General features: G+C 36.4%; 6 protein-coding genes and 1 long non-coding RNA gene across 11 annotated transcripts; 4 read left to right on the top strand and 3 right to left on the bottom strand.

Moving 5' to 3' along the window:
* Positions 1-93: 93 nt before the first annotated feature.
* On the bottom strand, positions 94-4,283 carry LOC107938143 (pentatricopeptide repeat-containing protein At1g20230). Of its 5 annotated transcripts, XM_041115739.1 has the most exons (4): positions 3,542-4,251; positions 1,827-3,418; positions 797-1,612; positions 94-406 (listed from the first exon to the last, which is right to left on the bottom strand). In XM_041115739.1, the coding sequence occupies exons 1-2, from the start codon at positions 4,127-4,129 to the stop codon at positions 1,853-1,855; spliced, it is 2,154 nt and encodes a 717-aa protein (XP_040971673.1). In that variant the 5' UTR covers positions 4,130-4,251; the 3' UTR covers positions 94-406; positions 797-1,612; positions 1,827-1,852. The 5 variants fall into 5 exon arrangements, with proteins under 5 accessions (XP_040971673.1, XP_016726707.1, XP_040971672.1 ...); XM_016871218.2 differs by having other exon boundaries at positions 1,827-4,283; XM_041115738.1 differs by having other exon boundaries at positions 797-1,519; positions 1,827-4,252.
* Positions 4,284-4,439: 156 nt separating this feature from the next.
* LOC107938107 (uncharacterized) lies at positions 4,440-7,539 on the top strand. Its single transcript, XM_016871174.2, has 5 exons — positions 4,440-4,457; positions 5,838-6,136; positions 6,594-6,696; positions 6,962-7,123; positions 7,224-7,539. The coding sequence occupies exons 1-5, from the start codon at positions 4,440-4,442 to the stop codon at positions 7,389-7,391; spliced, it is 750 nt and encodes a 249-aa protein (XP_016726663.2). The 3' UTR covers positions 7,392-7,539.
* A 2,631-nt stretch (positions 7,540-10,170) lies between these two features.
* Positions 10,171-11,706, top strand: LOC107938113 (expansin-A11). The gene is made up of 3 exons (XM_016871179.2): positions 10,171-10,485; positions 10,578-10,899; positions 11,009-11,706. Exons 1-3 carry the CDS (start codon positions 10,347-10,349, stop codon positions 11,313-11,315), a joined length of 768 nt encoding a protein of 255 aa, XP_016726668.1. The 5' UTR covers positions 10,171-10,346; the 3' UTR covers positions 11,316-11,706.
* Positions 11,707-12,493: 787 nt separating this feature from the next.
* Positions 12,494-14,088, top strand: LOC107938115 (peroxidase 64). The gene is made up of 4 exons (XM_016871181.2): positions 12,494-12,877; positions 13,033-13,221; positions 13,306-13,468; positions 13,538-14,088. Exons 1-4 carry the CDS (start codon positions 12,671-12,673, stop codon positions 13,930-13,932), a joined length of 954 nt encoding a protein of 317 aa, XP_016726670.1. The 5' UTR covers positions 12,494-12,670; the 3' UTR covers positions 13,933-14,088.
* A 7,713-nt stretch (positions 14,089-21,801) lies between these two features.
* LOC107938151 (CO(2)-response secreted protease-like) lies at positions 21,802-25,309 on the top strand. The gene is given in 10 exon segments (XM_016871226.2): positions 21,802-22,256; positions 22,346-22,605; positions 22,790-22,901; positions 22,992-23,205; positions 23,208-23,510; positions 23,587-23,687; positions 23,779-24,018; positions 24,124-24,238; positions 24,324-24,534; positions 24,627-25,309. Coding segments are annotated over 10 exon segments (2,304 nt in total). The 5' UTR covers positions 21,802-22,077; the 3' UTR covers positions 25,196-25,309.
* An 82-nt stretch (positions 25,310-25,391) lies between these two features.
* Positions 25,392-26,310, bottom strand: LOC107938152 (SKP1-like protein 1B). Its single transcript, XM_016871227.2, has 2 exons — positions 25,842-26,310; positions 25,392-25,730 (listed from the first exon to the last, which is right to left on the bottom strand). Exons 1-2 carry the CDS (start codon positions 26,142-26,144, stop codon positions 25,557-25,559), a joined length of 477 nt encoding a protein of 158 aa, XP_016726716.1. The 5' UTR covers positions 26,145-26,310; the 3' UTR covers positions 25,392-25,556.
* Positions 26,311-27,020: 710 nt separating this feature from the next.
* Positions 27,021-27,775, bottom strand: LOC107938124 (uncharacterized). Its single transcript, XR_005928198.1, has 2 exons — positions 27,602-27,775; positions 27,021-27,533 (listed from the first exon to the last, which is right to left on the bottom strand). It is a non-coding gene; the product is annotated as an uncharacterized lncRNA (long non-coding RNA).

The following is a 27,775-nucleotide window of genomic DNA, read 5'->3' on the forward strand; positions in this document are numbered from 1 at the left end:
AACTTGGTTATTAAATTCAATTGGAAAGGATAAACTTGGGTACAACTTTCCAAACAAATCATTGCATCTATGAAAATAACACAACCAAAGAAATTGACTCTGATGTTTGTTTTCATAAATCATTTGGATCTAAACCCAATGATAAGAAGAAGGTTTTGGTTTTGGTTTCTGAGTTTGCTTACATTATTGTTAGAAGTCTCTCTTACGTGATGCAAAGGGTTTACAACAGCTACTGCTGATTTTTCATGTGAAATGAGTTTTGCTTTGCTTGAGCCGCCGTGGTACTTACAACTTGAACGTACGTGGAAAAACATAACAAATGTTAACTAATCATTGAGTTGTGGGCCCCATACTCCATACCCAACAGGTGGCTGGCTACCAGATTGAGATGAGAGAAAGGCTTCTCCTGAAACACATATTTCCAGTCTGATGAACATCAACATTTCAGACATACTGTTACAACTTCAAAACAAACAGGAGCATTTAAATATTGATCTTAAAATTATAAAGATGGATCCTGAAACAAGAGGTGTCCTAATCTTAACGAAGGTACGTGCGCAAAAGGATATAAACAGGTATAACTCGCTTTTTATTATTTGATTAGATCTGGTCCCATGCAAAGATAAGTTTAAACAACTACATTTTGATATTTTATCAATATGGCATAGCACTTTTGTCACTTCAAACAAGTTCTGTTGTGAATATAAATGGTATATTTCAAGTATCAAAACAACAAAGCAACTGTATCCACTAGTAGGTACATAATAAAGGGGCTTTATCCGTTTTAAAGGATTACCTTTTGTAATGATTCCAGTTATCATAACAAATATGAACAAGTTAGAACCAATAAAGCATGCTTTAAGCTTTTCTCGATCACTATCCGGATTCAGCATTAACCAGAAATAGATCATTCTCTGATTTTAACCAAACAAATCCCAAACCTGCAAATTAGCGAGCATTCAAAAGATGGTAAGTAGTTGCAACTTAAGAAATGACAAATTTTCAAGGGAAGATATATCCGTGCAGCAGTAGCGAGAACCCCTCTATCAAGCTGTAACCACTTAATTTTTAGCACTTAAAAGTACTTGAGAGGCAACCATCCCTTCTTGGTTAATGGTCAAGAATCAAATTAAAATTAATAATTCAACATCAATTAAAGTATTTTGCTGCAATAACTTTTGAGTATAGAGCAAGCAAACATTCACATCAACGCTAGCTTATAATCAGATCCAATCTTCCGAAAATCACTTCTCAAAATTAATAAGGTCTGCGCTCATGGGAGGGCATTGAAGGGGCACTGAAGCTCCAAATATCTCTTTAGGTTTCAATGTGAAAGTTCCTTGCAGGCCTAACAGTGCTGCAGTACAAAGTATCAAAACCAGTACCAGGGAAGCTACAAGCTGCCTGATAAATGATAACTGAATTGAAGCTAATCAAGGTGAAGCACGCTTCAACAAAAGCTCTGATGTTTTGATCCCTTTTCTTTGAGCATCAGAGGAAGAGCACGGGAGACTGAGGTCTGCACAAATAAGGACAGGCTTATAGTAATCTGCTATGGATGACTAATACTTTTCTTTAAGCACCAACGAGAACTAAATGAATAACAAAGCACCTGCAAAGAGTACAAAAGAATCATCAACTTTTGAGTCAATCTATCCATCATGACATTTTTATATTTCAAAAGAAACTAAAATGAGACGCTCAATTGCTTATCTTCCTTTTTGAGGCAAAGTTCGGTTTAGTCAACTGGGTTTTTTGGCATATTTAATACATTTTGTAGGTAATTTGCTTCATTCTTTTCAAGAGTAAAGATGAAGATGACTTACATGCTAAATCTTAGTCATAAAATTGTTCACCAGAAATCCCCACAGGAACAAACTCCATCTTTAAAATGATGAAAGCGATTTGTGTCTCTGACATATATTTCTCTTCCTTCAAAGCCAGATATAAATTTTATAACGGCATGACAATCACCACAGATTCTGAGATTTTTTATTATCTGCAGTGGAGAGCCCGGAGGAGTATTCAGAAGCCCTAAGGCTACTGCTAACTTCTCACTATGTCCACATAAGATCTGCTCCTTGTCCTGCTCGTCCACATCTTGCAACACCAAGTTAGTATTTGGCAGGTAACCTGCTTTCTTCATCTCCAAGCTCAATTTATGTAACTTCTCAATGATCTCAGTCATTTGTGGATTTGATTTATCTCCAGCAAGAAGCATGTGCACTTGGTTCTTGATCTCAATCCAACTGCAACCGGGGTTCTTCTTCATGCCCCTACTCCTCATGACATCTCTCACAGCATCTACTTCGTCCCACATCGCCTTGGACGCATATATATTGGAAAGAAGGATGTAATTTCCAGGATTATTTGGTTCTAATTCAAAGAGATTCCTTGCAGCAATCTTGCCTAAACGAATGTTATTGTGAAGCCTACAAGAACTAAGCAAAGCTCCCCAAACACAGGCATGTGGTTCAAATGGCATTTGCTTGATCATGGTATATGCTTCTTCTAGCTTTCCAGAACGACCTAGAAGGTTTACCATGCAGGAATAGTGCTCCATTTTTGCTTCAATTCCATAGTCTTCATACATGCTATTAAAAAATCGCCAACCTTGTTCTGTTAGGCCACCCTGACTGCAAGCAGATAATACACAACTAAAGCTGATAAAATCAGGCTTGTGCCCTTTCTGTTGCATCAAATGAAAAATATCAATAGCTTCATTAGCCTTACCATGCATTGCATAACCACCCATAATCGCATTCCAACAGACTGAGTTTTTGTTTGGTATTCTATCAAAACAAAGTCGAGACAAATGGATTCTTCCACACTTAGCGTACATATCAACTAATGCACTACCAACATGAACATCAGCAATGATTCCTGTTCTAAGGGAAAAACCATGAGCTGCTTTTCCATGTACCAATGCTGCAATATTTCCACAAGCTGGTAGCAAGCAAGGTATTGTTACAGAGTTTGGCTTCACCCCTGCACTCTGCATCTCTCTGAAAAGCTCCAATGCCTCAATATCCTTCCCATTTTGTGAGCATCCAGCAATCATTGATGTCCAGGATACAACATTCAGTTCCCTCCCACGCACTCTAAATCGCTCAAATACCTCCATAGCTACATCAAGAAGACCATTTCGAGACAGTGCAGTTAATAAAGCATTGCGAGCACCTACATCCATAAGCTCCTCATTCGTCTCTTCAAATGCTTTCATCAAATCTCCTGCACAAGCACATTTTCCGAACATATCTATAAGTGCGCTAATAACAAACTTGCAATGCAAAAGACCTAGTTTGATCACATAACAGAGAACCTGAATCCCTATATTAAACCTCTCTATATCACCCACAGCAGAAAGAACGCTTGATATTGTAATATGATCAGGCTGAAACCCTTTCGAATGCATTTCCTGAAACATGACAACAGCTTCAACATAGTTCCCACTCTGGTTGAATCCTGTAATCATACCATTCCATGAAACTACATTGGGCTCCAAACCATAATTTTGCATCCCAGAAAAGATTTCCTTTACCTCGTTAACGCAACCCTTGCGAGCGTAAGCTGAAAGCAAAGCACCATAAGTAACCACATCTCCTTCAGGTAATCTCTCGAACACATTCCGAGCATCCCGGAGTCGATCACTTTTTAAATACAAGTGCACCAAAGAAGCTTGAACAACGGAATCTGAATCAAACCCATATTTACAAACGATGCAATGAATTTCTCTTCCGAACTTCAAGGCCGATAATTTGCCGCAAGCCTTGACAACATTTGGAAGCACGTGAGTATCCAGCAAAACACCATGAGAGAGCATTCGGGAGAAAACGTTGAGCGATTGGGTGAAAAGATTGGACTTGTTGAGAGCATAAATGAGAGTAGAAAAGGAAGAGATAGATGGGTTAGATATGGAGCGAAGGACGAGATCTGCTTCGACAAAGGAATGGTGATTAGCATATCGTGAGATGAGTCTTGTAGAAAGATGGGTATCAGCAAGAAGTCCAGTTTTCATTATATAAGCGTGAGCTTGACGAGTTTGTGACAGAGATGCTACGGCTGAGTACAGGCAATGAAGGATTGGAGTGTTCAGATTTTCCAAAAATGGCAGAGCTTGCCTTGTCATAGTGTCTTGACTCGTTACCACCCAAAATTTGAACCATAAGCTCTTGTCGGAGTCACGCAACCTTCCGTGTCAGTGGCAGTTGATTTGCTATGTCATGTTGACGTGGGGACAAGTGGCAGCTTAACGATAAAGGCTAAAGCTTCATTACGTTGATACTGAAGTAAAGCCCATTTTAAGTCATTATATATATAGATTTAGATTAATTTATTTTTACATTGCATAAAAGTAATTAAAACAAAAGAAGAATTAACAAATTTTAAATTAATTTTTCAATTAAGCTAACTTTTAAGCATATATAACCTTCAAAACAATGACTGATAGTCTAATAGTATTCTCATTATCTATAATTACTCTGTTGAAAGTATAAAAATGTTAAAATCAATTAAGTTTTAATTTTATTGATATCACTTCCATTATCAATATAGAAATAAATGAATTCGAGCACGATGAAGCTTTCTATTTAAGAGTTGAGATTAGCCGATTGAGCATTAATTCGATTAGTATTGACATTATTATTAATATAAGAGAACATAAGTTTAAGTACATTGAAGTGCATTATTCTCATATTAAAAAATATATATATGATAAAAAATCAATCTCAAATTCAAAAAAAAGTTGAGATTGAATTATGAATATTTTTATCTATTATATAAAAATGTCGAATTCAAATGATATAAGAGGAGAGATGATTAGGTCTATTTATAGATTTAAAAATCTTATTCAAATTAAAGCCAAATAGAAGTAATGCAGTAATATTAAAACAACTTATTTTAATCAATATCAAATAGAGGAAGTAAACTTCTATACAGATTTCACTTGTTCAACCTGTACTGTACATCAGAGGTCGATTGCGACTCCAATCCAATATTTTACTTATTGAGAATCTACGATGAGTTGCAATCCTCAACCTTCGCTCTCATAAATTCTATATCTTACCAATTATATTTTATTTAACAAGAATTTAAGTCACACAACAAAATTTAATCCATAGTTATATAAGTTTTGAAACAGACTTAAAAAAAATTAAACATAATTTGAATAAATAAATGGCTAAACCTCGACTCCAATGCTCTATCTTGATTCAAGTCAACTGGTTTTTAATTTTCATAAAATATTTTATTTCACTATTATAATAATTAAATATTAAAAGTGGCAAATATTTATATTTCCAATTTTTAGACATTTGATAAAATACACGGGCAAAATATGTAATTATCTATTTTCTTTTTATCAGCTATATTTTTGGGATAATGTAATTTTTTTATTTTAAATTTAACAATTAAGTCCACTTTAATACTTGTACTTTAGTACCTAAATTGATAACAAGATTTATTTTGGTCCTTAAATGTGTAACATATAAAAGTTTGATGATGTGTTATTTTGAGATTGTGTTATATCATAACTTAAAAATTAAAATTAATTTTCAAGTGATGACATAGTATAATCTTATCGTGTCACCTAAAGTGTTATAATACCAGACCAATAATTGAACCAATCATATCACTGATCCTCGATTCAACCAATTTTACGGTAATCAAAATAGATCTAATTGCTAAGTTCAATAAAAATTTACAAATATCAAAGTAAACAGGGTTGTTAGGGGGCAAACATTATACTATCCCTTTTATTTTTCTTGCTCAAATTTTATCGGCTATTACTGCTAAAGCAATGCCACTCGAAAATGAATATTAAAAGCAAAGGCCATTAGAGAACAGAAACACGAGAGAAAAGAACGGAAAAAGGAACAACTTATTTATTATCCTCTTTTTTCTTCTCCATTATCTTAACTATTGTCTGTCAACGGACCGTCAAAGCTCAGTCTTTGCCACCGGCAAAGTACGATGGGTTCTTGTACACCAACCATCGAGTTGACTCGGACACGCTTATGATCGAGGCTTTCTTCGATCCGGTCTGTCCCGATAGCAGAGACGCATGGCCTCCTCTCAAGCAAGCTATTCATCACTATGGTTCTCGCGTTTCGCTCATAGTTCACCTCCTCCCGCTGCCGTTAGTCTCCGCCTGTTCCTGATATATTTTCTTTTTATTAACTTCATGTGAATTTTTGTGGCCATCTTTTCGGGTTTAATCTATTTTTCCTTGGTTTTGTTACTATGGATGGTTTAATCTATTATGCTAGAATTTTAGTCTAAAAAAAGCCCCTACCTTTTCCAATAATATAATCATTTTTTTGTGCTTGAATATTAAGGTCAATTCTTTAGAAGACAATTGAGATGAACACTTGTAGATTATGTCCTAATATTTAAACTTTGAACATTCTGATCTTTTGCTTGAATTGTTATTCCTGTAAAAGTGCTGTCTTTTAACAAATGGATTAGTTTTAATTTAACATGTGCTAAAAGATCACCCCTTTATGACAACCTTGATCAGGATTTGATTTGATGAATATTTATGTTTTGTTTGTAAGCCTTTGACTTTCAATAGGTTTGGTATTGTAATATTGCAGTTACCACGACTATGCATTCTCTACTTCCCGGGCCATGCACATTGTAAACCTGCTCAACCCTTCTGCCACTTTCCGATTGTTGGAGTCTTTCTTCGAATATCAGGTTCAGATATTCTATTGACAGTACTGTATTTACTCTTTTGAATAAATGGAAAGCAGCTGTATTCATGATATAACATGTTTTATCTACTTCTATTGTTGTTCAAATGGAAATACAAAATTTGTTTTAAGCTCAACCATTTAGGAGGATTCTGCAGTATCCATATGACTATCAATCAGCCACATTGAATTGCTTGTGTTACAACATATATATTTATCATGTTTGGAGTATTGGGTACTGAATTTGTTGGGTACCAATGAACTAACAGGGGAGGTTTTACAATGCCCAAACAAGCAACAAGTCTAGAGATGCTGTTGTGGATGAAATCATAAAGCTTGCAGCAGAAACATTCGGGAACTCCTATTATTCTGCAATTGAATCAGGTTTCAATGACCGGAAGACTGATCTTAAAACAAGAATTTCTTTCAAGGTATAGGTGGTTTCACTTTCACCATGTAATGTGTCTCTTATTTCATGGACTAATAAGCTTTATTCTTGTCATTAACATTGGAATGTCTTGTTACATGCAGTATAGTGCTTCAAGAGGGGTGTTTGGAACACCAACTTTCTACATCAATGGATTTGCGGTGCCTGATTCCGGCTCCGCTATTGATTATAAGCAATGGAGAAGCTTCATTGATCCATTGCTTCTGGCACAGAGCAGAAAGAGAGACAATTTGCCGCACTTATCGTTATGAGGATTTTAGCTTTTCCATTCAAGTCCTATTTGCTTGATGCATGTCAGTGAACCCTGTAATAATAATAATGCATCGTTTATGCTTGATGTTCTGTAATGGCTGCCAAAGGCTTGGATAGTAAAGTAAATAAAGAATTAGGTTTGTGCCAGTTTAATTTACCTTAAACCCAAACCTTTACCCCTATATCCATTGAAACCGCTTACCGAAATCTTTATAAATGGGATAACCAAATCAAGAACCCAAAGGCAAACTTAAGATTGATAAAATAGCTTGAGAGTTGAGTTGGGTTTAATGTGTTGGGCCTTCACTTTATTCAGTTCTAACTTCAAATTTTAAGATCAATTATCACTTTTCTTTGTTTAATTGTGGTAGGAGGCATGTAACACCCGATCCCGTCGCTGAAGATGTTGTATTTATTGTCGAAGATTTCGTTTACTTATCTAATAAATAATTTATAGAAGCAATTAGGTTCAAAACTTAATTTCAATACATTTTTGCTCAAATTAGGGTTATAAACGAACTTATGAAAACTCTAACGAAACATCAATGTTAATAGAAGGAATAAAATGTAATATTTTTAAAAATATCGAGATGATGTCTGATTTCTCACAATTCGTTGTGGCAAATTAAGCTCTTTCAACATTTAATTAATTTGTGTTCAAGTGATTTTATATCTTTCTATTTCATTTTTAAAAATAATTAATTTTGAATTAAAATTTAATAAAACAAGCTTTTAGTATTGTTTTATAAATTGTTAGGCCGATTCGGGCCAAGAAGGAACTAATATGTTGATTAAATAAATAGGTAATTGTCCCCCAGCGTGCATGTATCGGGGTTGATGTTCACTAAACTAACTAATAAATCGACTAAATGTGTTGGAAAAAATCCAATTTAAAAATGATTTTCTTGCACAAAAACAAATTAGTTAATTCGAATGTTTGCAATTGAAAATTTATATTCTACACAAATAAATATAAAAACATAACTATCTTTTTAAAAATATATATAAACATAACTAACCAATTACAAACATAAAAAATTAACAAAAATCTTCAATTACGCACACTTACCACTCTGTTTCACAAGCTGACTTCCAAAGTGAATACACTATAAATAAAATAAAAATATAATTAATATATAAATTACAAACATAAAAATTTAAATAAATAACTAAAACCAAAAACTTCAAACATACACATTAGAAACAGTTTCACAAGCTGCCCAAAACTACAACAAATAAATTGTAAATATCACCTTACACTCTAAACCTAAATATTAAAAATAATATATAAACATATAATATAAAAATTATTACAAACAAATTTTTTTTTACCCTTAACAGTTTAACAAGATCCCAAAACTGCAACTTGTGAGAAATTTTTTGTTACCGTTGCTTTTGTTGAAAATAGGTGTGGGAGGAGGGGAGAGGACGATATATAAATATAGGTTTGGGGAGAAATTAAATATATATAAAATGTGTATTGCGAGAGGGGATATCATGATCGCTTGGTCATGTCCACGACATGGGTATTAGGCTAGTGATTCCAATCGATCACGGCAGCCCCTCACTTAATATACTGCATTAATTTATTTTTTAAAATTTTAAACTAGTGTTGTCATTTAATCAAGTGGCACTAATATTTCTCTTGTATTTGCTGAAATTACTCGTATTGTTTTAGTAAATTTTCAATGTCGTAGAATAGAATAGTGACACCAATTAAAAAATACTTTGTTTTAATTACAATTAATAATTAATTATTGGTGTACTTTTAGAGAGAGGTGTCGCTTGACAATACCCTATTTTAGTAATTAAATTTTTTTTTTGTATTATTAATGTAATATCCCCATAAAACTGATTTCCATTCCAATTAAATGTACTCCTAAGTAAACTAAAATTAATTATACCAAGACGTACTAAGCGGTACTTCACCTCATCCATTCACAAAGCACGGTTTTCCCGCCCCTCTATAAGCTGTCATTCAGAGGCCCTTGTTTCCTTTTTCAGTAAAATAAACTGTTATATATATCAAGTAGCTTTGATTGCGGAGATAGTCGTGAGAATAACTTTGATTTATTGCCAATAGAGTGTAATTTGCTTTTTAACCGTGAAGTCTCACCAGATTGCTGAGTCTAGAAGCATAAAGCCACTTTGTCTGATGGTGCTTACATCAATATCATCAAATTCCAAGTCCAATTTATACTAGAATCATATATATATATAATACATTTACTTCCAACTTTAAATGTCTTTGCCTATTGCAGCATTGCTTTGTCTCTTTAACTGTTTTAACTTTAACAACTGAAACACCATTGTGTTTGACATTCTCTAGTCTGTAATTAATGTTTTTTTTCTGGATAAACTTGAAGATAACAGGGAGTTAAAACTTGATTAACAGCTCAGCACCGCCATTGTAATGTCAAAATGAATCATGTGCAAAGACTTGCAAAAAGATTTAATAATGCAGTCGGTTTCATATGGGTCAAATGAATGGCCATGTGAACTTTGTTCATATTGCTTGGTCTAATACACATATTGTATCACACACAGCGGAACACATGGAGGTGTCTTTTTGTATTTTAGTATCTTCCAATTGCAACAATTATCAAATAACAACAATTGGTCTTTATTGTTTTTCATCGATTCACGGCTCTTACTGTTGGGAGAGAGCATGTGAGTGTAGAAAGAACGTGGGAATTATTGAATGAGTCTCAGAAATCTCCAGTCTTTGCAGCCATAATTCAATATATATATTTTTATATTGCTTCAAATTGATTTGGTTTTCCATTTTTCTTCTCCTACTTGCAGGGATCACATGTGAGGTTGTTGCATGAGCATAGCAGAGTTTAGTGCCTTATTTAAACCCCCCCATTCTTCTACTTTGAAATGCCAACAAGTGTAAATACATTCATTCCCAGTACTTCTCCAGCATTTGTTGTCTTTTACCCTACCGAGAAATGGCAAAATCCATTTTTGCATTACCAATTTTGCTTGGATTATGCTATCTGGCTACTGATGTGAGTGCCTTCACGGCTTCTGGGTGGACCAAAGCACATGCTACATTTTATGGAGGCAGTGATGCCTCAGGAACTATGGGTTAGTAACTAACCATTTCCCTTCCACTCCGTTACTTTTTTATTTTCAAATTTTCATTGGTGTTTAACATTTGAATGAATTTGTTACTATAGGGGGAGCTTGTGGATATGGGAACTTGTATTCAACTGGGTATGGAACCAGGACTGCTGCTTTAAGCACAGCCTTGTTCAATGATGGAGCTTCATGTGGACAATGCTACAAGATCATGTGTGATTACCAAGCTGACCCTAAATGGTGCATAAAAGGAACATCCGTCACCATCACAGCCACAAACTTTTGCCCTCCTAACTTTGCTCTTCCCAACAATGCCGGAGGTTGGTGCAACCCTCCTCTCCAGCACTTTGATATGGCTCAGCCTGCCTGGGAAAAGATTGGTATCTACAGAGGTGGCATTGTGCCTGTTTTGTTCCAAAGGTAAGTACCATCCCCATGGACCCCATCACATTTTCTTCCCTCAACTTTCAAAATCTTGATACTGCTACTACATCTAACGTATGGGGGCGTTATTAATGTTATGATACAGGGTTCCATGCAAGAAACACGGTGGTGTCAGGTTCACTATCAACGGTAGAGACTATTTTGAGCTTGTTTTGATTAGCAATGTAGGTGGGGCAGGATCCATCCAATCCGTATCCGTTAAAGGCTCTAAAACTGGATGGATGTCAATGTCAAGAAACTGGGGAGCTAACTGGCAATCCAATGCCTACCTCAACCGTCAATCGTTGTCTTTCAAGGTTACCACTACCGATGGTGTTACCCGACTGTTCCCTGATATTGTGCCTGCAAGTTGGGGGTTTGGCCAGACTTTCTCTAGCAAAGTACAATTCTAAGCTCACTAAAAGCTTTAGTTCCCGGCAGAGGCGTGCTACATTATTTTACAAACAAGCTGCCCGCCATACATGGTATTTATCGATACATCACATGGTCAATAATATCAGGCTACTTGTTTTTCTGGAGAACTGGTTGTTTAGATGGAAGTGAAATCTTTGTTTTTGATACAAGTCGATGTTTGAAATTATTTCATGATCATAATAAATTGTCAATAAGAAGTGCAAGAAAAACATTGCAGCTTCAGAAGATGTAAATTTTGTCATCACAAATTTTATATGTTTGCAATAGGAGTTGCTACTTTATAGTTCTACCATTTCTCATAAATGTAATAAATCAACCGACAAACCTTTTGTCATTTAATCCAACAAGTTTAAACCCTGTTTTGTCCCATGAATGGATGCTTTGTTCTTTGGATTCAGGCTATGGCAGAAAACGCCATTAAACTATTAACTCAACGCCATTGGCAGATCTGTTCCTCCTTTTGGCATCATTAACCTGACATCAATTTCATATTAGATTACTTTGATCCACAGAATCTTTTTCCCACGTTGATCAAATTCCATGCAACTGTGGTTCCCAAAGCAGTAAATGAAAGGGGCAATTGAACTAAACTATACGCAACTTGTGAGTTGCTTAATGGGTTAAAATTTGGTAAGTTCTGTTATTGGCTAAATGCTAGGCTGTTTGACATTGACACTTAAACAGTTTGATAAAGCTTAAAACTCTTGAATCTTGACCAAAGCTTGCGTTAAAACAAGGATTGCATTATTGGTTCGATCACATCTACCAAACCTTTCCCTTTCTTAAGCTCTGTAGGGTCAACATACTTTTTTTTTTCTTTTTTTAAACAAAAAAATAATGCTTTGCTTAAGTCTTAATCATCCCTCATCAAAGAAACTATTGGTGCTGCTAGTTCTTTCACTCCCCATATCTTTTGACAATACTTAGCTCGTTTTACTTTGAAATCAGTTCTGTTATTGTCATTGATGGTTCCTAATCACTGGTTTAACTTTTTGGGGGAATGCGTGCTTACTTAATTCTCTTCTTAAATCATTTGAAGAATTATTACATTATTATATACTGTGGAGGTCAACATGCAAAAACCTGATTAAAATTCAAAGTTGATATTTTATTTTATTAAGGCCAACCACAATCAGGTTATGCTTCTTGACTACTCCACTAAACAAGGGTTCTTGATCACCAAATATGCTAACAACCATTATCAATAGTAACAACTCCAATTTATAGTCTCTTTTGCCTTGTTATAAATACCACATACTGTTTTTCCTATCAAACGTGCATAGCTAGTCAGTTAATCTGCAAATTATTTGTGAATTCTACAATTGTTTCAATTATGGCAGTCGTAGTTGCACTTGCTTTCGTCTTTCTCGTTATGGTTCCGGCTCCATCTCTTGTCAGAGCACTTAGCTCAAACTACTATGACCACACATGTCCTCATCTCGAGTCCATTGTCGCAAGTGCAGTCAAGAAAGCAATGTCAAATGATAAAACTGTTCCAGCCGCGCTACTTCGAATGCACTTTCATGATTGCTTCATCAGAGTATAAATTTACACTAGTGCTAGTATTTGTTAAAACAAATGCTGTCCATTTTCTTTTTATTGGTTTCTCTTACACATACGTGCACAAATAACACTATAACACTAGTAGTTTGTTCAGATATAATTTAACTAATGCTTTTGTTCTAAAATTATAAGGGCTGCGATGCTTCTGTGTTGCTGAACTCCAAAGGGAAAAACAAGGCAGAGAAAGACGGACCGCCTAACATTTCATTGCACGGATTTTATGTGATCGACGAGGCAAAGAAAGCTTTGGAAACTTCGTGTCCTGGCGTCGTTTCTTGTGCTGATATCTTGGCCTTGGCTGCCAGGGATGCAGTTTTTCTGGTTAGTCACATTAACATTAGTAGTGGCCAATCACCACTTATGTAATTCATGCTTTGGCTGTCATCTGTTATATTATATATGTAGTCTGGCGGTCCGACATGGGATGTGCCCAAAGGAAGGAAAGATGGAAGAATTTCCTTGGCAACTGAGACTAGGCAGTTACCAGCTCCCACTTTCAATATATCCCAGCTACAACAGAACTTTGCTCAAAGAGGTCTCACTATTGAAGATCTAGTTGCTCTCTCAGGTAAGTCTCTCTACCTATATCTTTAAAGTTGCTATTAATGTTGCAGCACTTACCATCTTATGCATGTAGGTGGTCACACACTGGGGTTCTCCCACTGCTCTTCATTCCAAAACAGAATCCACAAGTTCAATGCCACCGTTGACGTCGACCCGACCATGCAACCGTCGTTTGCGGCCAAGTTAAGGAGCGTGTGTCCGGCACACAACAAGGCGAAAAATGCAGGGTCACCGCTGGATTCTTCCAACTTGGTATTTGACAACGCATACTACAAGCTGCTTCTTCAAGGGAAAAGTATCTTCTCTTCGGATCAAGCTTTACTAACCACCCCAAAAACCAAAGCATTGGTTTCTAAATTTGCTAGTTCCCAAGAGGCTTTTGAGAAGGCTTTTGTTACCTCAATGATCAAAATGAGTAGCCTGAGCGGTGGACAAGAGATCAGGCTAGACTGCAGAGTGGTCAGGTGATTTTGAAGCCATTTGAATTGGATTCTATATATCTTTTTAAAGCTATCATCAAAAAAGAAAAAATAAGTTTGCATGCAGTCGAAAAGGACAGCTAGGAGGGATTTGTTTTTGTTTATCATGTGATTTAATGATTAAAAAGAAAGCAGTGTTGTGTTTTGTTCTTTGGGTTTTATGAATCCATGGCCAAATTATTTTTCTTCAGTAAGGAAGTGGAAATTAGAACTAATAGTGTTTAACAAAGGAGTTGATGGTGTGATCCCAACGAAACTATATGGCTTTAAACTGAATGGATAAAGTAAGGTTGAATCTCAACGAAGATTTTTAAGTAAGTACTTGAAATCAATGGTGGAAAAAAGTTTCAACTTTCACCAATTTTTTCAATCTAACAAAAATAAATACCTAATACTCAAATTCTATTCCAATTCTTTTTTTTAAAAAAATAAATCTAAAAGTAAATATTATAAAAAAAAGGGAGAGAGAAAAAATTAGGTGTTACTTGTTTTAATTTAATAAGAAAAATACAAAATTTAAAATTTAAAATCATTTATTTTGATCTAATGGTTAAGATCATTTTAATTCTCATTATTCTCATTTTAAAAGTTCTTGCCACAGTATTTAAATTTGAAAGATTAAAAGCATAATTCTTTTTTTATAAAATGATAATATCTCTTTCTTCTTTATTTTGAATTATTATATAGATAAATTATTAATGTCAAAGTATTATGGAGGTCATTATACTAAGATTTAGATTGTATTTTGCCTTGTTTACTTAAAAATTGAGTAAATTAGTTTTTGTCTATTAGACCAAAAAGTAAAATGATTCTAACAATTAAAAATTTCATCCAATTCTATTATTAAAAATAAATATTACTAACAGAATAGCTAGATAATTATATATGACTGTCACGTGCACCTCATTTTGATATACAATGACTAATTTTTAATAGTATAAATGGATGAAATTTTTAACAGAATGATTAATTTACTTTTTAATCTAATTTATGTGAATTAATTTATCTATTTTTTAATAAAGAAGGTAAAATGCAATCCGAATTATACCAGGTGAAATCACCATGCAAAATTAAAGGCAAAAACGTGGGCATTTGACTATTGTATGGGTTTGATGTTAAAGCCATCCCAATGATATACACAGCAAAGCCCGAAAGGAGAAAAAGAAAAAAATCATAAAGAAGAGACAAACAGCTACAGTATAGGCAGCCTCGAGTCGGGTTTCATTGCTGTATTTTGGCGTTTCACGTGTCCAAAGGGTCTCCCTTCCTTCATTCTTGTGTTTGGCTGATTCATCTTCTCCACAAAACCTTCAAATTTTCTAGGCTAAAAAGGGACTAAAGGTTTCGTTGTTTAAGTGAGAAGAGAGAAGAAGCATATCAAATGTTTCAAGTTCAGAGCTGTCCATTCCTCTGATTGCTCAACAAAACAGTATCTAAACCTCAAAATCACATACACGTAAAGTAACATAAGATGAGGAGAAACCTATTAAACTGAAGACAAAAATAATGGCATTTTGAGCTTAAATGTAGTCTTTCCCTTTGTTTAGTAAATAATATTCACGTCACATCACTCGATTATTTATTTCCATTAGCTTCCTTTGGGGTTCGTTCAGTTTAAAATCTGAAACTAATAGGGGTGTTCTTCAAATTAGAGCATCATAGTTCACTAACAGTTCAGCCACCCCCATTGCGTCAGCAATTGTGAGTATTGGAACCCACCCATTGTTTGAAAAGTCAAAAAGGGTGGGCACCGAAAGTAGAAAGTAAAATTGGTTGGCAAGTTGGGTTAAAAGTTGGCATGGGATAATTGCAATTTTGGTCCCTAATTGTATAGGGACATTGCAAGTTGATCCTTGAACCTCAACTATAAATAGGCCTAACCATTTCTTACTTTCTTCATCCCACACTTGTCATTCTCTACTTAAGGCAATTGTTCTCTCTCCCTATTTGTAAACTTTCACTTGTATTTTTGGAGTGAAATATATTTGGTAGTGCCCGAGGACGTAGGCAAAATTTGCTGAACCTCGTTAAAATTCTAGTGTTCTTTATTTTTGTTCTGCATATTTTGCAAGTGTCATTGTAGTGATTTATTGTGCTATTAAATTACGATAGAGGGATATTCTGGCTAGGAAAGATCTGGTATGTAAGCGATCCTCGTGATCCACCTCTCTTTCCTGAGAATTGAACTTAGTGTGATTTTTCAGTACAATAATTTTACTCTTTCACACGCTTCCGCGCAACAATTGGTACCAGAGCCAGGTTCGTACTTGGGGAATACTACCGTTTACGGTACTATTCACGTATACGGCACTATTCACGTATACGGTACTATTCACGTATACGGCACTATTCACATATACGGTACTGTTCACGTATACAGTAGTTGGGATTGAGGAGAAAAATGGCAGCAGCATCGTCATCAGCAAGGACTACTGTGACAAATGCAAAATTTGAAGTAGAGAAATTTGACGGTACCAATAATTTTGGTATGTGGCAGTGTGAGATCCTGGATGTCTTATGTCAGCAAGAGCTGGATATAGCCCTTGAAGAAAAACCTGACAAGATGGATGACAAGGAGTGGGCCAAGATCAATAGACAGGCGTGTGGTACAATCCGCCTATGTTTGGCCAAAGAGCAGAAGTACTCCGTCATGAGGGAGACATCAGCGAAGAAGCTGTGGGATACATTAGAAGAAAAGTTTCTAACGAAAAGTCTTGAAAATAGGCTTTATATGAAAAAGAAACTTTTTCGGTTCACGTATGCACCCGGTATGTCGATGAATGACCATGTGAACTCATTCAATAAAATTTTAGCAGACTTGCTAAATTTGGATGAGAAATTTGAAGATGAAGACAAGGCATTATTGTTGTTGAATTCCCTTCCTGATGAATATGATCATCTTACCACCACATTGCTTCATGGGAAAGATTCAATCACATTTGATGCAGTCTGTAGTGCGTTGTATAGATCTGAGACTCGAAAGAAAGATAAAAGAGATCACAGAGATACAACTGCAGAAGTCTTAACAGTAAGAGGTCGTTCACACAGCAGCAAACCTGGTAGAAGGGGTAAGTCCAAAGGGAGACCCGCCAAAGATGAATGTGCCTTTTGTCGTGAGAAAGGGCATTGGAAAAAGAATTGTCCTAAGTTACAAAAGGGCAAGTCTATTTCTAATGCATGTGTAGCGGAGCATGATGAGGAGTCAGACTTTAGCTTGGTTGGCATGGCAATGGCATGTCAAACGGATGAGTGGATATTGGATTCGGGATGTACTTACCATATGTGTCCTAATAAGGACTGGTTTTCTAGTCTTGAAGAACTAGAAGGTGGAGTTGTTTTTATGGGCAATGATAGTGCCTGTAAGACAATGGGTGTAGGTACAATCAAATTGAAGAACCATGACGGCTCAATCCAAGTTCTGACAGATGTTCGCTATATACCCAGCTTGAAGAAAAATCTCATCTCATTAGGGGCCCTAGAATCTAAAGGGCTCACAATCACTTTGAGAGATGGATTACTAAAGGTAGTAGCTGGGGTATTGACGGTGATGAAAGGCACTAGAAGAAATAACTTGTACTATTTAAATGGAAGTACAGTTATTGGATCAACATCAACAGCTTCTGCGAAAGATGCAGATTCAGAGGCTACCAGGTTATGGCATAGGCGATTGGGACATGCTGGTGAAAAAGCTTTGCAGACTTTGGCGAAGCAAGGCTTGTTGAAAGGTGCAAATTCTTGCAAATTGGAATTCTGTGAACATTGTGTTCTGGGCAAGCAGACGAGGGTAAAATTTGGTTCAGCAATTCACAATACGAAAGGAATTCTGGACTATGTTCACAGTGATGTGTGGGGACCTACCAAAGTGGCTTCTTTGGGAGGTATGCACTATTTTGTCACTTTTCTTGATGATTATTCAAGAAAAGTATGGGTGTATCTAATGAAAAGAAAAAATGAAGTTTTGGATGCATTTCTGAAGTGGAAGAAGATGGTGGAGACTCAGACAGGTCGAAAGGTCAAACGACTTCGATCAGATAATGGTACTGAGTACAAAAATGATCCATTTCTACAAGTATGTCAAGATGAGGGCATTGTGCGACACTTCACTGTTCGAGATACACCACAGCAGAATGGGGTGGCAGAACGCATGAATCGGACTATACTGGAGAAAGTTCGATGTATGTTGTCCAATGCTGGATTGGGCAAGGAATTTTGGGCTGAGGCAGTTACATATGCGTGCCATCTAATTAACCGATTGCCATCAGCTGCAATAAATGGAAAAACTCCTATGGAGATGTGGACTGGTAAACCTGCTACTGATTATGATTCTTTACATGTTTTTGGTTCCACTGCATATTATCATGTAAAAGAATCTAAGTTAGACCCAAGAGCAAAGAAAGCATTATTCATGGGTATAACTGGTGGTGTAAAAGGATACCGTCTCTGGTGTCCTGATACAAGGAAGATTGTTTTCAGTAGAGATGTAACTTTTGATGAATCAACCATGATGAAGAACGAGGATTCACAAAAGGATGACAAAACCAGTAGTACTTTGCAGCAGGTGGAGTTTGAAAAGGTTAATGATGATCCAGCTAATATTGAAAGAACAAATGATGAAGAAGTTTCGACCCAAGAACTTCTACAGCAACAAGATTCAATTGCATATAGGAGGCCAAGAAGAGAGATTCGTAAGCCTGCTCGCTTTGACGATATGGTGGCCTATGCACTTCCAATTGCAGATGATGATGTTCCTTCCACTTACACAGAAGCAATAAGTAACTCTGATGGTGTAAAGTGGAAGCAAGCTATGAATGAAGAAATGCAGTCTCTTCATAAAAATAGGACTTGGGAGTTGGTGAGACTGCCCAAGGGAAAGAAGGCAATTGGATGCAAATGGGTATATGCAAAGAAGGAAGGATTTCCTGGTAAAAATGAAATTCGATACAAGGCTAGATTGGTAGCAAAGGGTTACGCTCAGAAAGAAGGAATAGACTACAATGAAGTGTTTTCTCCAGTTGTGAAGCATTCGTCTATTCGAATTTTGCTAGCCTTGGTTGCGCAATACGATCTTGAACTAGTTCAGCTTGATGTGAAGACAACATTTTTACACGGTGATTTGAAAGAGGAAATCTATATGACTCAGCCTGATGGATTCAATGTTGCTGATAAAGAAAATTGGGTTTGCAAACTGACAAAGTCGCTTTATGGATTGAAACAATCTCCGAGGCAGTGGTACAAGCGATTTGATCAGTTCATGAAAGGGCAAAGGTACACAAGAAGTAAATTTGATCATTGCGTATATTTTCAGAAGCTACAAGAAGGAACTTTCATATACTTGCTCTTATATGTTGATGATATGCTGATAGCATCTAAGAGCAAAGTTGAGATTGAGAGATTGAAGACTCAACTCAATCTCGAGTTTGAGATGAAAGATCTAGGTGAAGCTAAGAAGATTCTTGGCATGGAAATATGTAGAGATAGAGCTCATGGCAGAGTTAGCTTGTCTCAGAAGCAGTATTTGAAGAAAGTACTACAGCAGTTTGGCATGAACGGGCAGACCAAACCTGTAAGTACCCCGTTGGCTTCTCATTTCAAGCTTTCTGCACAACTATCTCCTTCGACGAATACGGAACGAGAATACATGTTGCAAGTTCCGTATTCTAATGCAGTGGGTAGCTTGATGTATGCAATGGTGTGTACAAGACCCGACATTTCACAGGCAGTTAGTATAGTGAGCAGGTATATGCATAATCCTGGAAAAGGACATTGGCAAGCTGTGAAATGGATTCTACGGTATATTCAGAAGACCGTGGATGTTGGATTACTGTTCAAGCAGGATAATACACTTGGTAAAGGTGTTATTGGGTACGTTGATTCTGACTATGCCGGTGATTTGGACAAGCGAAGATCAACCACAGGTTATGTGTTTACACTTGCTGGAAGACCAATAAGTTGGAAGTCTACACTACAGTCTACAGTTGCATTGTCAACCACAGAAGCCGAGTACATGGCTGTAACAGAGGCTGTAAAGGAGGCTATTTGGTTACAAGGTATGGCTAAAACCTTGGGGTTGGTTCAGGAGCATATTAACGTGTATTGTGATAGTCAAAGTGCTATTCATTTAGCAAAGAATCAAGTTTATCATGCACGTACAAAACATATCGACGTACGATTCCATTTTGTGCGGGAAATTATTGAAGAGGGGAAAATTTGTCTTCAGAAGATCAAGACTGCAAATAATCCCGCAGATATGATGACCAAGGTGGTAACAGCAACCAAGTTCGAACATTGTTTGAACTTGATTAATATCCTGCAAGTTTAACAGTTGAAGAAGGCACTATCAAGTATTGTTGTCAAAGGCAGAAAGAATTGTGTGAAGATAAGATTATCCTAATCAAATCTTCAAGGTGGAGATTATTGGAACCCACCCATTGTTTGAAAAGTCAAAAAGGGTGGGCACCGAAAGTAGAAAGTAAAATTGGTTGGCAAGTTGGGTTAAAAGTTGGCATGGGATAATTGCAATTTTGGTCCCTAATTGTATAGGGACATTGCAAGTTGATCCTTGAACCTCAACTATAAATAGGCCTAACCATTTCTTACTTTCTTCATCCCACACTTGCCATTCTCTACTTAAGGCAATTGTTCTCTCTGCCTATTTGTAAACTTTCACTTGTATTTTTGGAGTGAAATATATTTGGTAGTGCCCGAGGACGTAGGCAAAATTTGCTGAACCTCGTTAAAATTCTAGTGTTCTTTATTTTTGTTCTGCATATTTTGCAAGTGTCATTGTAGTGATTTATTGTGCTATTAAATTACGATAGAGGGATATTCTGGCTAGGAAAGATTTGGTATGTAAGCGATCCTCGTGATCCACCTCTCTTTCCTGGGAATTGAACTTAGTGTGATTTTTCAGTACAATAATTTTACTCTTTCACACGCTTCCGCGCAACAGTGAGAGACTCATGAGAAAAGTATTAGATACTTGCTATCTATCCTAATAGATTTAACTTTGTTAATGCTCAATCATGTATTATAGATTTTACAAGTGGTGGGCAGACTAGCAGCAGTGGCGCACTTTAGATAGGAGATAAGCTTTACTTACAACAACATATAGGAAGGATTCCTTCTTCGATCCCCAAGAGCTGATACGACCAAATGTACACATTTTTTGACGCCAAAATCTTTTAATAAATACGAAGAAGAATTACGACACTTGCATGAAAGCGTGCCACCGAAATGTATTTACTGTCAGAACCCACTACTCTTTGATTCTCGAGCACTAATTAACCATAAAAAATCTCTGTGCCATGCCACCCTTCAAGGACTTCCTATTTGAGTAACCAAATTAATCCACATTCTAATACAATTATATTACTTGAAAATTCTTAGGAAATAATATCAAGTAATAGGATTTATAAATATAGGTAAGTCTTAAATTTTAGAATTTCAAAAGATATAAGGGGATAAAGCCTATTCTATTATAGGGTTTGTTTTGAGGCTCGGATTTAGTGTTTATTCATTAGGTATTTTGAACTTTTCGTAAGCTCCATGTTTATTGTCTGCTTTTTTCTCAATCGAGGGTAAACAATTAGAAGTGAATACATTTTTGGTTGAGAATAATTGGGTTCAAATTTTATTTATTCTAGTAAGTAAAAATGGATCGGCATAGCAAAGGGTACCTAGAGCAGAAATCGAGCAAATATGTATCGTTTCCAAATAAAGACCACGTTCAGTTTTACAGATATATTTATATATTATATTTGTGGAAAAAGCACCGAGACTGAGATAATATTCCTAAGAGTACGATTGCTTTCCCCACAATTTGTGTTTTTTTCAGTCTAGCGTCTCTGAATTAGAATGGAGCTATTTTGAGCTATAATTGCTGATAATATTTTTAATTCCCCGAACTGTTGAGCTGTCTTTGCTCTCAGCCTATCATCACCACTTCTCACCACCATACCACCACCATATCAGCCGGCGTGGCGCATTAGATTAGCAAAAAGGCACTTTGGGTGGATATTAAAAGCTTTAATGATTTTCCAGTGCGCACACACGCTTCCTTCAGACCACCATCTTAGTAGTATTTATATCCTAGAGTTTTGAGTTGCCATTCGAGGCAGTCTCTGAGTTGAACACAATGAAGCCCCTCGTTACCTTTATTTTCGGTTTGACGTCCTTTTTCATCTTTGTCTCATTGTTTACAGAAACTGTTGCAGAGAAGGATGGTGTTTATATTGTGTATATGGGGGCAGCCCCTAAGACTAAGGGTTCATTAAGGCATGATCATGCTCAACTTTTAAGCTCCTTGTTAAAACGGTGAATACATAGCTCTCGCTCTAAATTCTAGCTTTCTTTATATTTGAATCGGTTTGACGTTGGAAAGTTTAAATTTTTCATGCTTTCAGGAACAAAAATGCCCTGGTTCGTAGCTACAAAAATGGTTTCTCTGGGTTTGCGGCACGTCTATCTGCAGAAGAGGCTCATTCAATTGCCCAGAGAGCTGGAGTTGTTTCAGTTTTCCCCGACCCTGTGCTCGAACTGCATACCACTCGCTCATGGGATTTCTTGAACTATCAAACTTCGGTGGTGATAGACTCAAACCCCAACCCGAACTCTAACTCAACATCTAATGATTCTGGTGCCATCATTGGCATCCTAGATACAGGTAAAACTTGTTCACCATTTTATAGAGTTCCATCACATTGGTTCTCTCTCTCCTTTTTTTTTATAATATTTTGTTTGGTTGTTGTTATGTTGCTTGTAAAATGTTTATCACGCAATTCGCAAGCCAAATTTCTTTTTATTTTTCTTTCAAGTTACGTGAGCACTAACTCGAAATACAATGACAGGAATTTGGCCCGAGTCGGAGAGTTTTAACGACAAGGCCATGGGTCCAATTCCATCACGATGGAATGGCACATGCGCTAAAGCACAGGATTTCAACACCTCCAACTGCAACAAGTAACCTTTTAGCCCAAGGCATATAATTAATTAAACTATAATTACAATTTTATTGACCTAATCAAGACCTTATCGTTTCTTTGAGAACAGAAAGATAATTGGGGCAAGATCATATGAGGATGACGAAACTTCGGTAATAAAGTACCAGTCACCTAGGGATATGGTTGGACACGGTACCCATGTAGCGTCAACAGCAGCGGGAAGCGAAGTCCAGGGTGTATCTTACTACGGACTAGCAGAAGGGACTGCCAAGGGTGGATCCCCGGGGTCAAGAATAGCTATGTACAGAGTATGTTCCCCAACAATGGATGCCGTGGATCCAGCATATTGGCAGCATTTGATGATGCAATAGCCGATGGGGTTGATGTGTTGTCACTGTCTCTTGGAGCACCATCCTTCTTTAAACCAGAAATTACAGATGATCCCATTGCCCTTGGAGCATTCCATGCAGTGCAACACGGGATCACCGTGGTTTGCTCTGCAGGAAACGATGGACCTGACCCCGGAACAGTTGTGAATGCTGCACCTTGGATAGTGACGGTTGCTGCTAGCACAATTGACCGAGCCTTTGAGTCTGATGTTGTACTTGGCGACAACACAGTAATTAAGGTAATGATCTTCTTTGCCCCCATGTTCTGTTTTTAGTTGGCAGCTTTCATCATTTCTCTCTTTAACTGATATACAGGGTGAAGGCATTAATTTCGCTAACATTCAGAAGTCTCCGGTGTATCCAATTGTATACGGAAAATCAGCCAAGAAAAAAGACGCAGACGTAAATGATTCCAGGTGCCGAATAGTTGAGTAAATTAAAGGGAATTTTATTAACGTACTCCCCAAATGAAATGAATGGTTAATCCAATCACTTGTGTTGTTCTAGGAACTGCAACACAAATTCCTTGGACCAAGAACTTGTAAAGGGAAAGATTGTAGTTTGTGAGAATTTAGACAAGACATATGCGAATGACCATATGGATGAAGTGAAGCAGCTTGGAGGTATTGGCGTAGTCCTGATTGATTATAACTCGAAAGGGATGGCTTCCTCATTTGGTACATTTCCTATGACGGTGATCAGTTCAGAGGATGGCGCCAAGGTTCTTTCCTACATCAACTCAACAAAGTAATACATTCAGCTACCCAAACTCAAATTGATCTCAAGAATCACAGTTACTTCATGCTAGAAAGTATCCTTGGCCTTAATTTTTATCCTTTTTGGGATTTGTAGAAACCCAGTTGCCACAATCTTGCGTACGACATCACCCACAAAGTACACACCAGCACCTATCATAGCATATTTCTCGTCTAGAGGACCTTCAACCATCCCCGAGAACATTCTCAAGGTAAACCCTCTACCGGTCCAACTTTACATATCTTGTTTCTTCATACACTGATAATGATGAAGCTATAAGATTGAATGTCTAGCAGCCCGATATAGCAGCACCTGGAGTTAATATTCTTGCAGCATGGATGGGGAACGACACAGCCGAGGCTCCAGAGGGTAAAGACCCACCACTGTATAATTTGATCTCAGGAACCTCTATGGCATGTCCCCATGTTTCCGGTATTGCTGCCACAGTCAAATCAAAAAACCCAACATGGAGTCCCTCTGCAATCAGGTCAGCCATTATGACAACAGGTGAGGAACTAGACAATCAAACACTTGCATTTACATGGTAAAGTCTGTAGTTTTGTCCCACTAATCCATGACTGCTTCAAACCGAATTACAGCAAATCAGATAAATAATCTGAAAGCCCCAATTACGACAGAGAAAGGTGTAGCAGCTACACCTTACAATTTTGGGGCAGGAGAAGTAAGCCCGACAGGACCATTGCAACCAGGCCTTGTTTACGAGACTACTGCCATTGACTACTTGAATTTTCTCTGCTACCATGGTTATAATATAACTACAATAAAAACTATCGCCAACACTATCCCAGACGGCTTTACTTGCCCTAAGGAGTCAAGCATTGATCTTATATCCAACATCAATTATCCGTCAATAGCAATTACCAATTTCAACGAAAAAGCAGGCAGGAAAGTGAACAGAACTCTTACAAATGTTGCTGGAGATGGTAACTCAGTTTATGCTGTAACTATTGATTCACCTGCAAACCTAGATGTTAAAGTGGTGCCAAACAAACTGCAATTCACTAAAAATGGTGACAAGTCATCTTACAAAGTGAGTTTCTCAGCTGCAAATCCGCTAAAGGAAGATGTATTTGGATCCATAGCATGGTCCAATGGAAAATACAAAGTCAGAAGTCCATTTGCTGTAAGCAGTAAACGTGATAACTAGGTGCTATATCCATAATAAGCATTCGAGCAAATGTGTAGAACATCTAAAAAGAAGACAGCAGGATGCACAAGTAGACCATTCCACTGCAATAAATATGATTCGACTCTCCTTTCACCCTGGTTTTAGCATAATCTTCTATGGTTTCCTACATGTTCCACATCAATGTATGCAATATTGCACCAAAAACAGAAGACAATTAACAAAAAAAAACAACATTTATTAACACATCCGAGGTGAAATAAAAGTTAAAACAAGTAAAATAAAGGACGGAAATAACAATCCCAAGTTCTCAAGGACATTCAAAAGTAAAATGAAAACAAAAACACAAATATTAAACTATGTTCAGTTCAATTAAGAGCCATCACTCAAACGCCCATTGATTCTCGCGACGAACCTCTTCCTCTTCCTCCGGAGTAAAATCATTCTTAATGTTAAAAGTCTTGCGGATTTCCTCAGGCGTTTTTCCCTTTATCATGTCTGCCACAGTTTGACACGTTAGGTCCAACAAGCCCTTGATGTTCAAGTAATTAGCAGCCTTCAACAAAGAAAAGAATATTCAATTATACTTTAAATTAAAACTACGAATCCCAAAAGGGTGGGCTTTACCAGTATGCTGATGTTCAAGTCGTGGAAAGGGAGGTTTTACCAGTATGAGATCGAAAAGGGTGGCTTGATCGACCTTGACGAAATCAGCATCCCAACCTTTAAGGTCATCATCGAGGGAGGCTGAACGATCCTCGGATTTCGATGCTTCGACGTGTTTCTTGCAATACTCGATTACCTTAGAGAGGATCTTGCTGGTGACGTTGGGTAGAGGGATGCCGTTATCGGCGCAATCGTCCTCGATCATGTGCTTAATCGTTTGTGATTCGAGAGCCACCGCCTCGTCCACCTCGAAGTTCTCGCCGTCTGAGCTCTTCAGTATGATTTTCCGACCCGTAGAAGCCATGACGATGTATCCAAATTGGAGGGTTTCAGAATCCTAATCTAAAGAGGGAAAAAGAAAATGCGGGAAAGTAGAGGATTGGCGATACTACACCAAATTTGGATTTAGTCTCTTCGCTTTCTTTTTTATTCGTTTAAATTATTTGGTAAAAACCCTCTTTGGTCCTCTCAATTTAGACAAGAAGCAAATTGATCCTTTATAATAAAAAATTAAAGCAATTTAATCTTTGTCAATTTCGAGAGTGAACAACTAAGTATAATTAATCATAAAATTTATATTTTTCATCGGTTTTACTTAATTTTAACTAACATAATAATAAATTTAAGCCTCAAAGTTACACATTCTTTTTATTTGAAACTAAAGTTTTTTTTTATAAATATTCTTTTTGAATCTTTTAAATTTTTTAAAATTTTATACATTTTCTTTAAGATAATTTTTAAAATCAATCAAATTGACAAAATATGTAAACATCAAGGGCTTAGTTTATTATGCCAATCAAAATTATGACAATTGACTGAAAAATTAATATTATAATTAATTATCCATAATTACTTACTTTTGAAATTGAAGGGATTAATTTACTCTAATTTTTTTAAAGTGATCAATTTACTCAATATTAAAATTGAGAGCACTAGAAAAATTTTTTATCAATTTATTTTTTCCATTTACTTCCTTTAAAAATTATGCATAATCACAGATATATCTCTAATTTTTACGAATTTTCAGTTTGCCCCTTTTTTTAAAAAAATTAATTAATCTTTTGTCAAATTGGATAAATTCTAATATAATCGTACGGGATTATGTGTATTTTATAATTGATGCACTATTTTGTCTCAGCACATAATTTTAAATTTTAAAAAATAAAATATAAACTGGGGGTTTTGTCAATTATTTTTTATACAAAATGGAAATTACACAATTGACTTGACCTGGATAAAATTATAGGCAATACATATGATCCCAAATACGGAATTAAAGGAATAATTATTCATAAAAAAAATTAAAGTGCATCCTTTTATGGGGGTAAAAACTGGATAAAAGTGAGAAATAAAGAGCTTTCATCACATTTCAATATTTTATCTACAAATGTGTTATTATAGAAAAGTTTCCAACCCTATTTTATATTCCACCTGCTTGAATTATGATGAAGTGAGTTTCAAGGTTAAAAATATGAGGAAACCCTTTGAATTTAAATATCCAAAAGCTGGTGCGAAATGTTGTGCACGAGTTGTGAGATTATCATCCTATATGCTCTTTCCGAGGGATGCCCCGCGTCCCAAAATACATGACTCGATGAATTGCAGCATGTAAAGGAACTCAATAATTCATTGCACCCATAATTTAGCTCTATCAACCCCGTCCCACAGCAACCATGGCTAGAATCTTCAAAACCTGCATGCAAAAATTAAATTACCACTAATATTATATTAGCTTCTTTTAAAGTTTATACCAAGTCTTACCATATTTTTTATGATTTTGAATGAGATCAACCAGAGGGTTATAGATATCAATATAGAGTATCCTAGTTCCAGGAAGGTTACTGTTAAGATGGTTCAGTTCATGTTCCAGCTTAGAATTGAACTTCACTGCTGCTTGGGTGAGCCAATCTACAGAGTTTCTTTGAAATCCTCCAC

Source organism: Gossypium hirsutum, chromosome A06, assembly GCF_007990345.1.
Source record: "Gossypium hirsutum isolate 1008001.06 chromosome A06, Gossypium_hirsutum_v2.1, whole genome shotgun sequence".
Taxonomy (NCBI): Eukaryota; Viridiplantae; Streptophyta; class Magnoliopsida; order Malvales; family Malvaceae; genus Gossypium; species Gossypium hirsutum.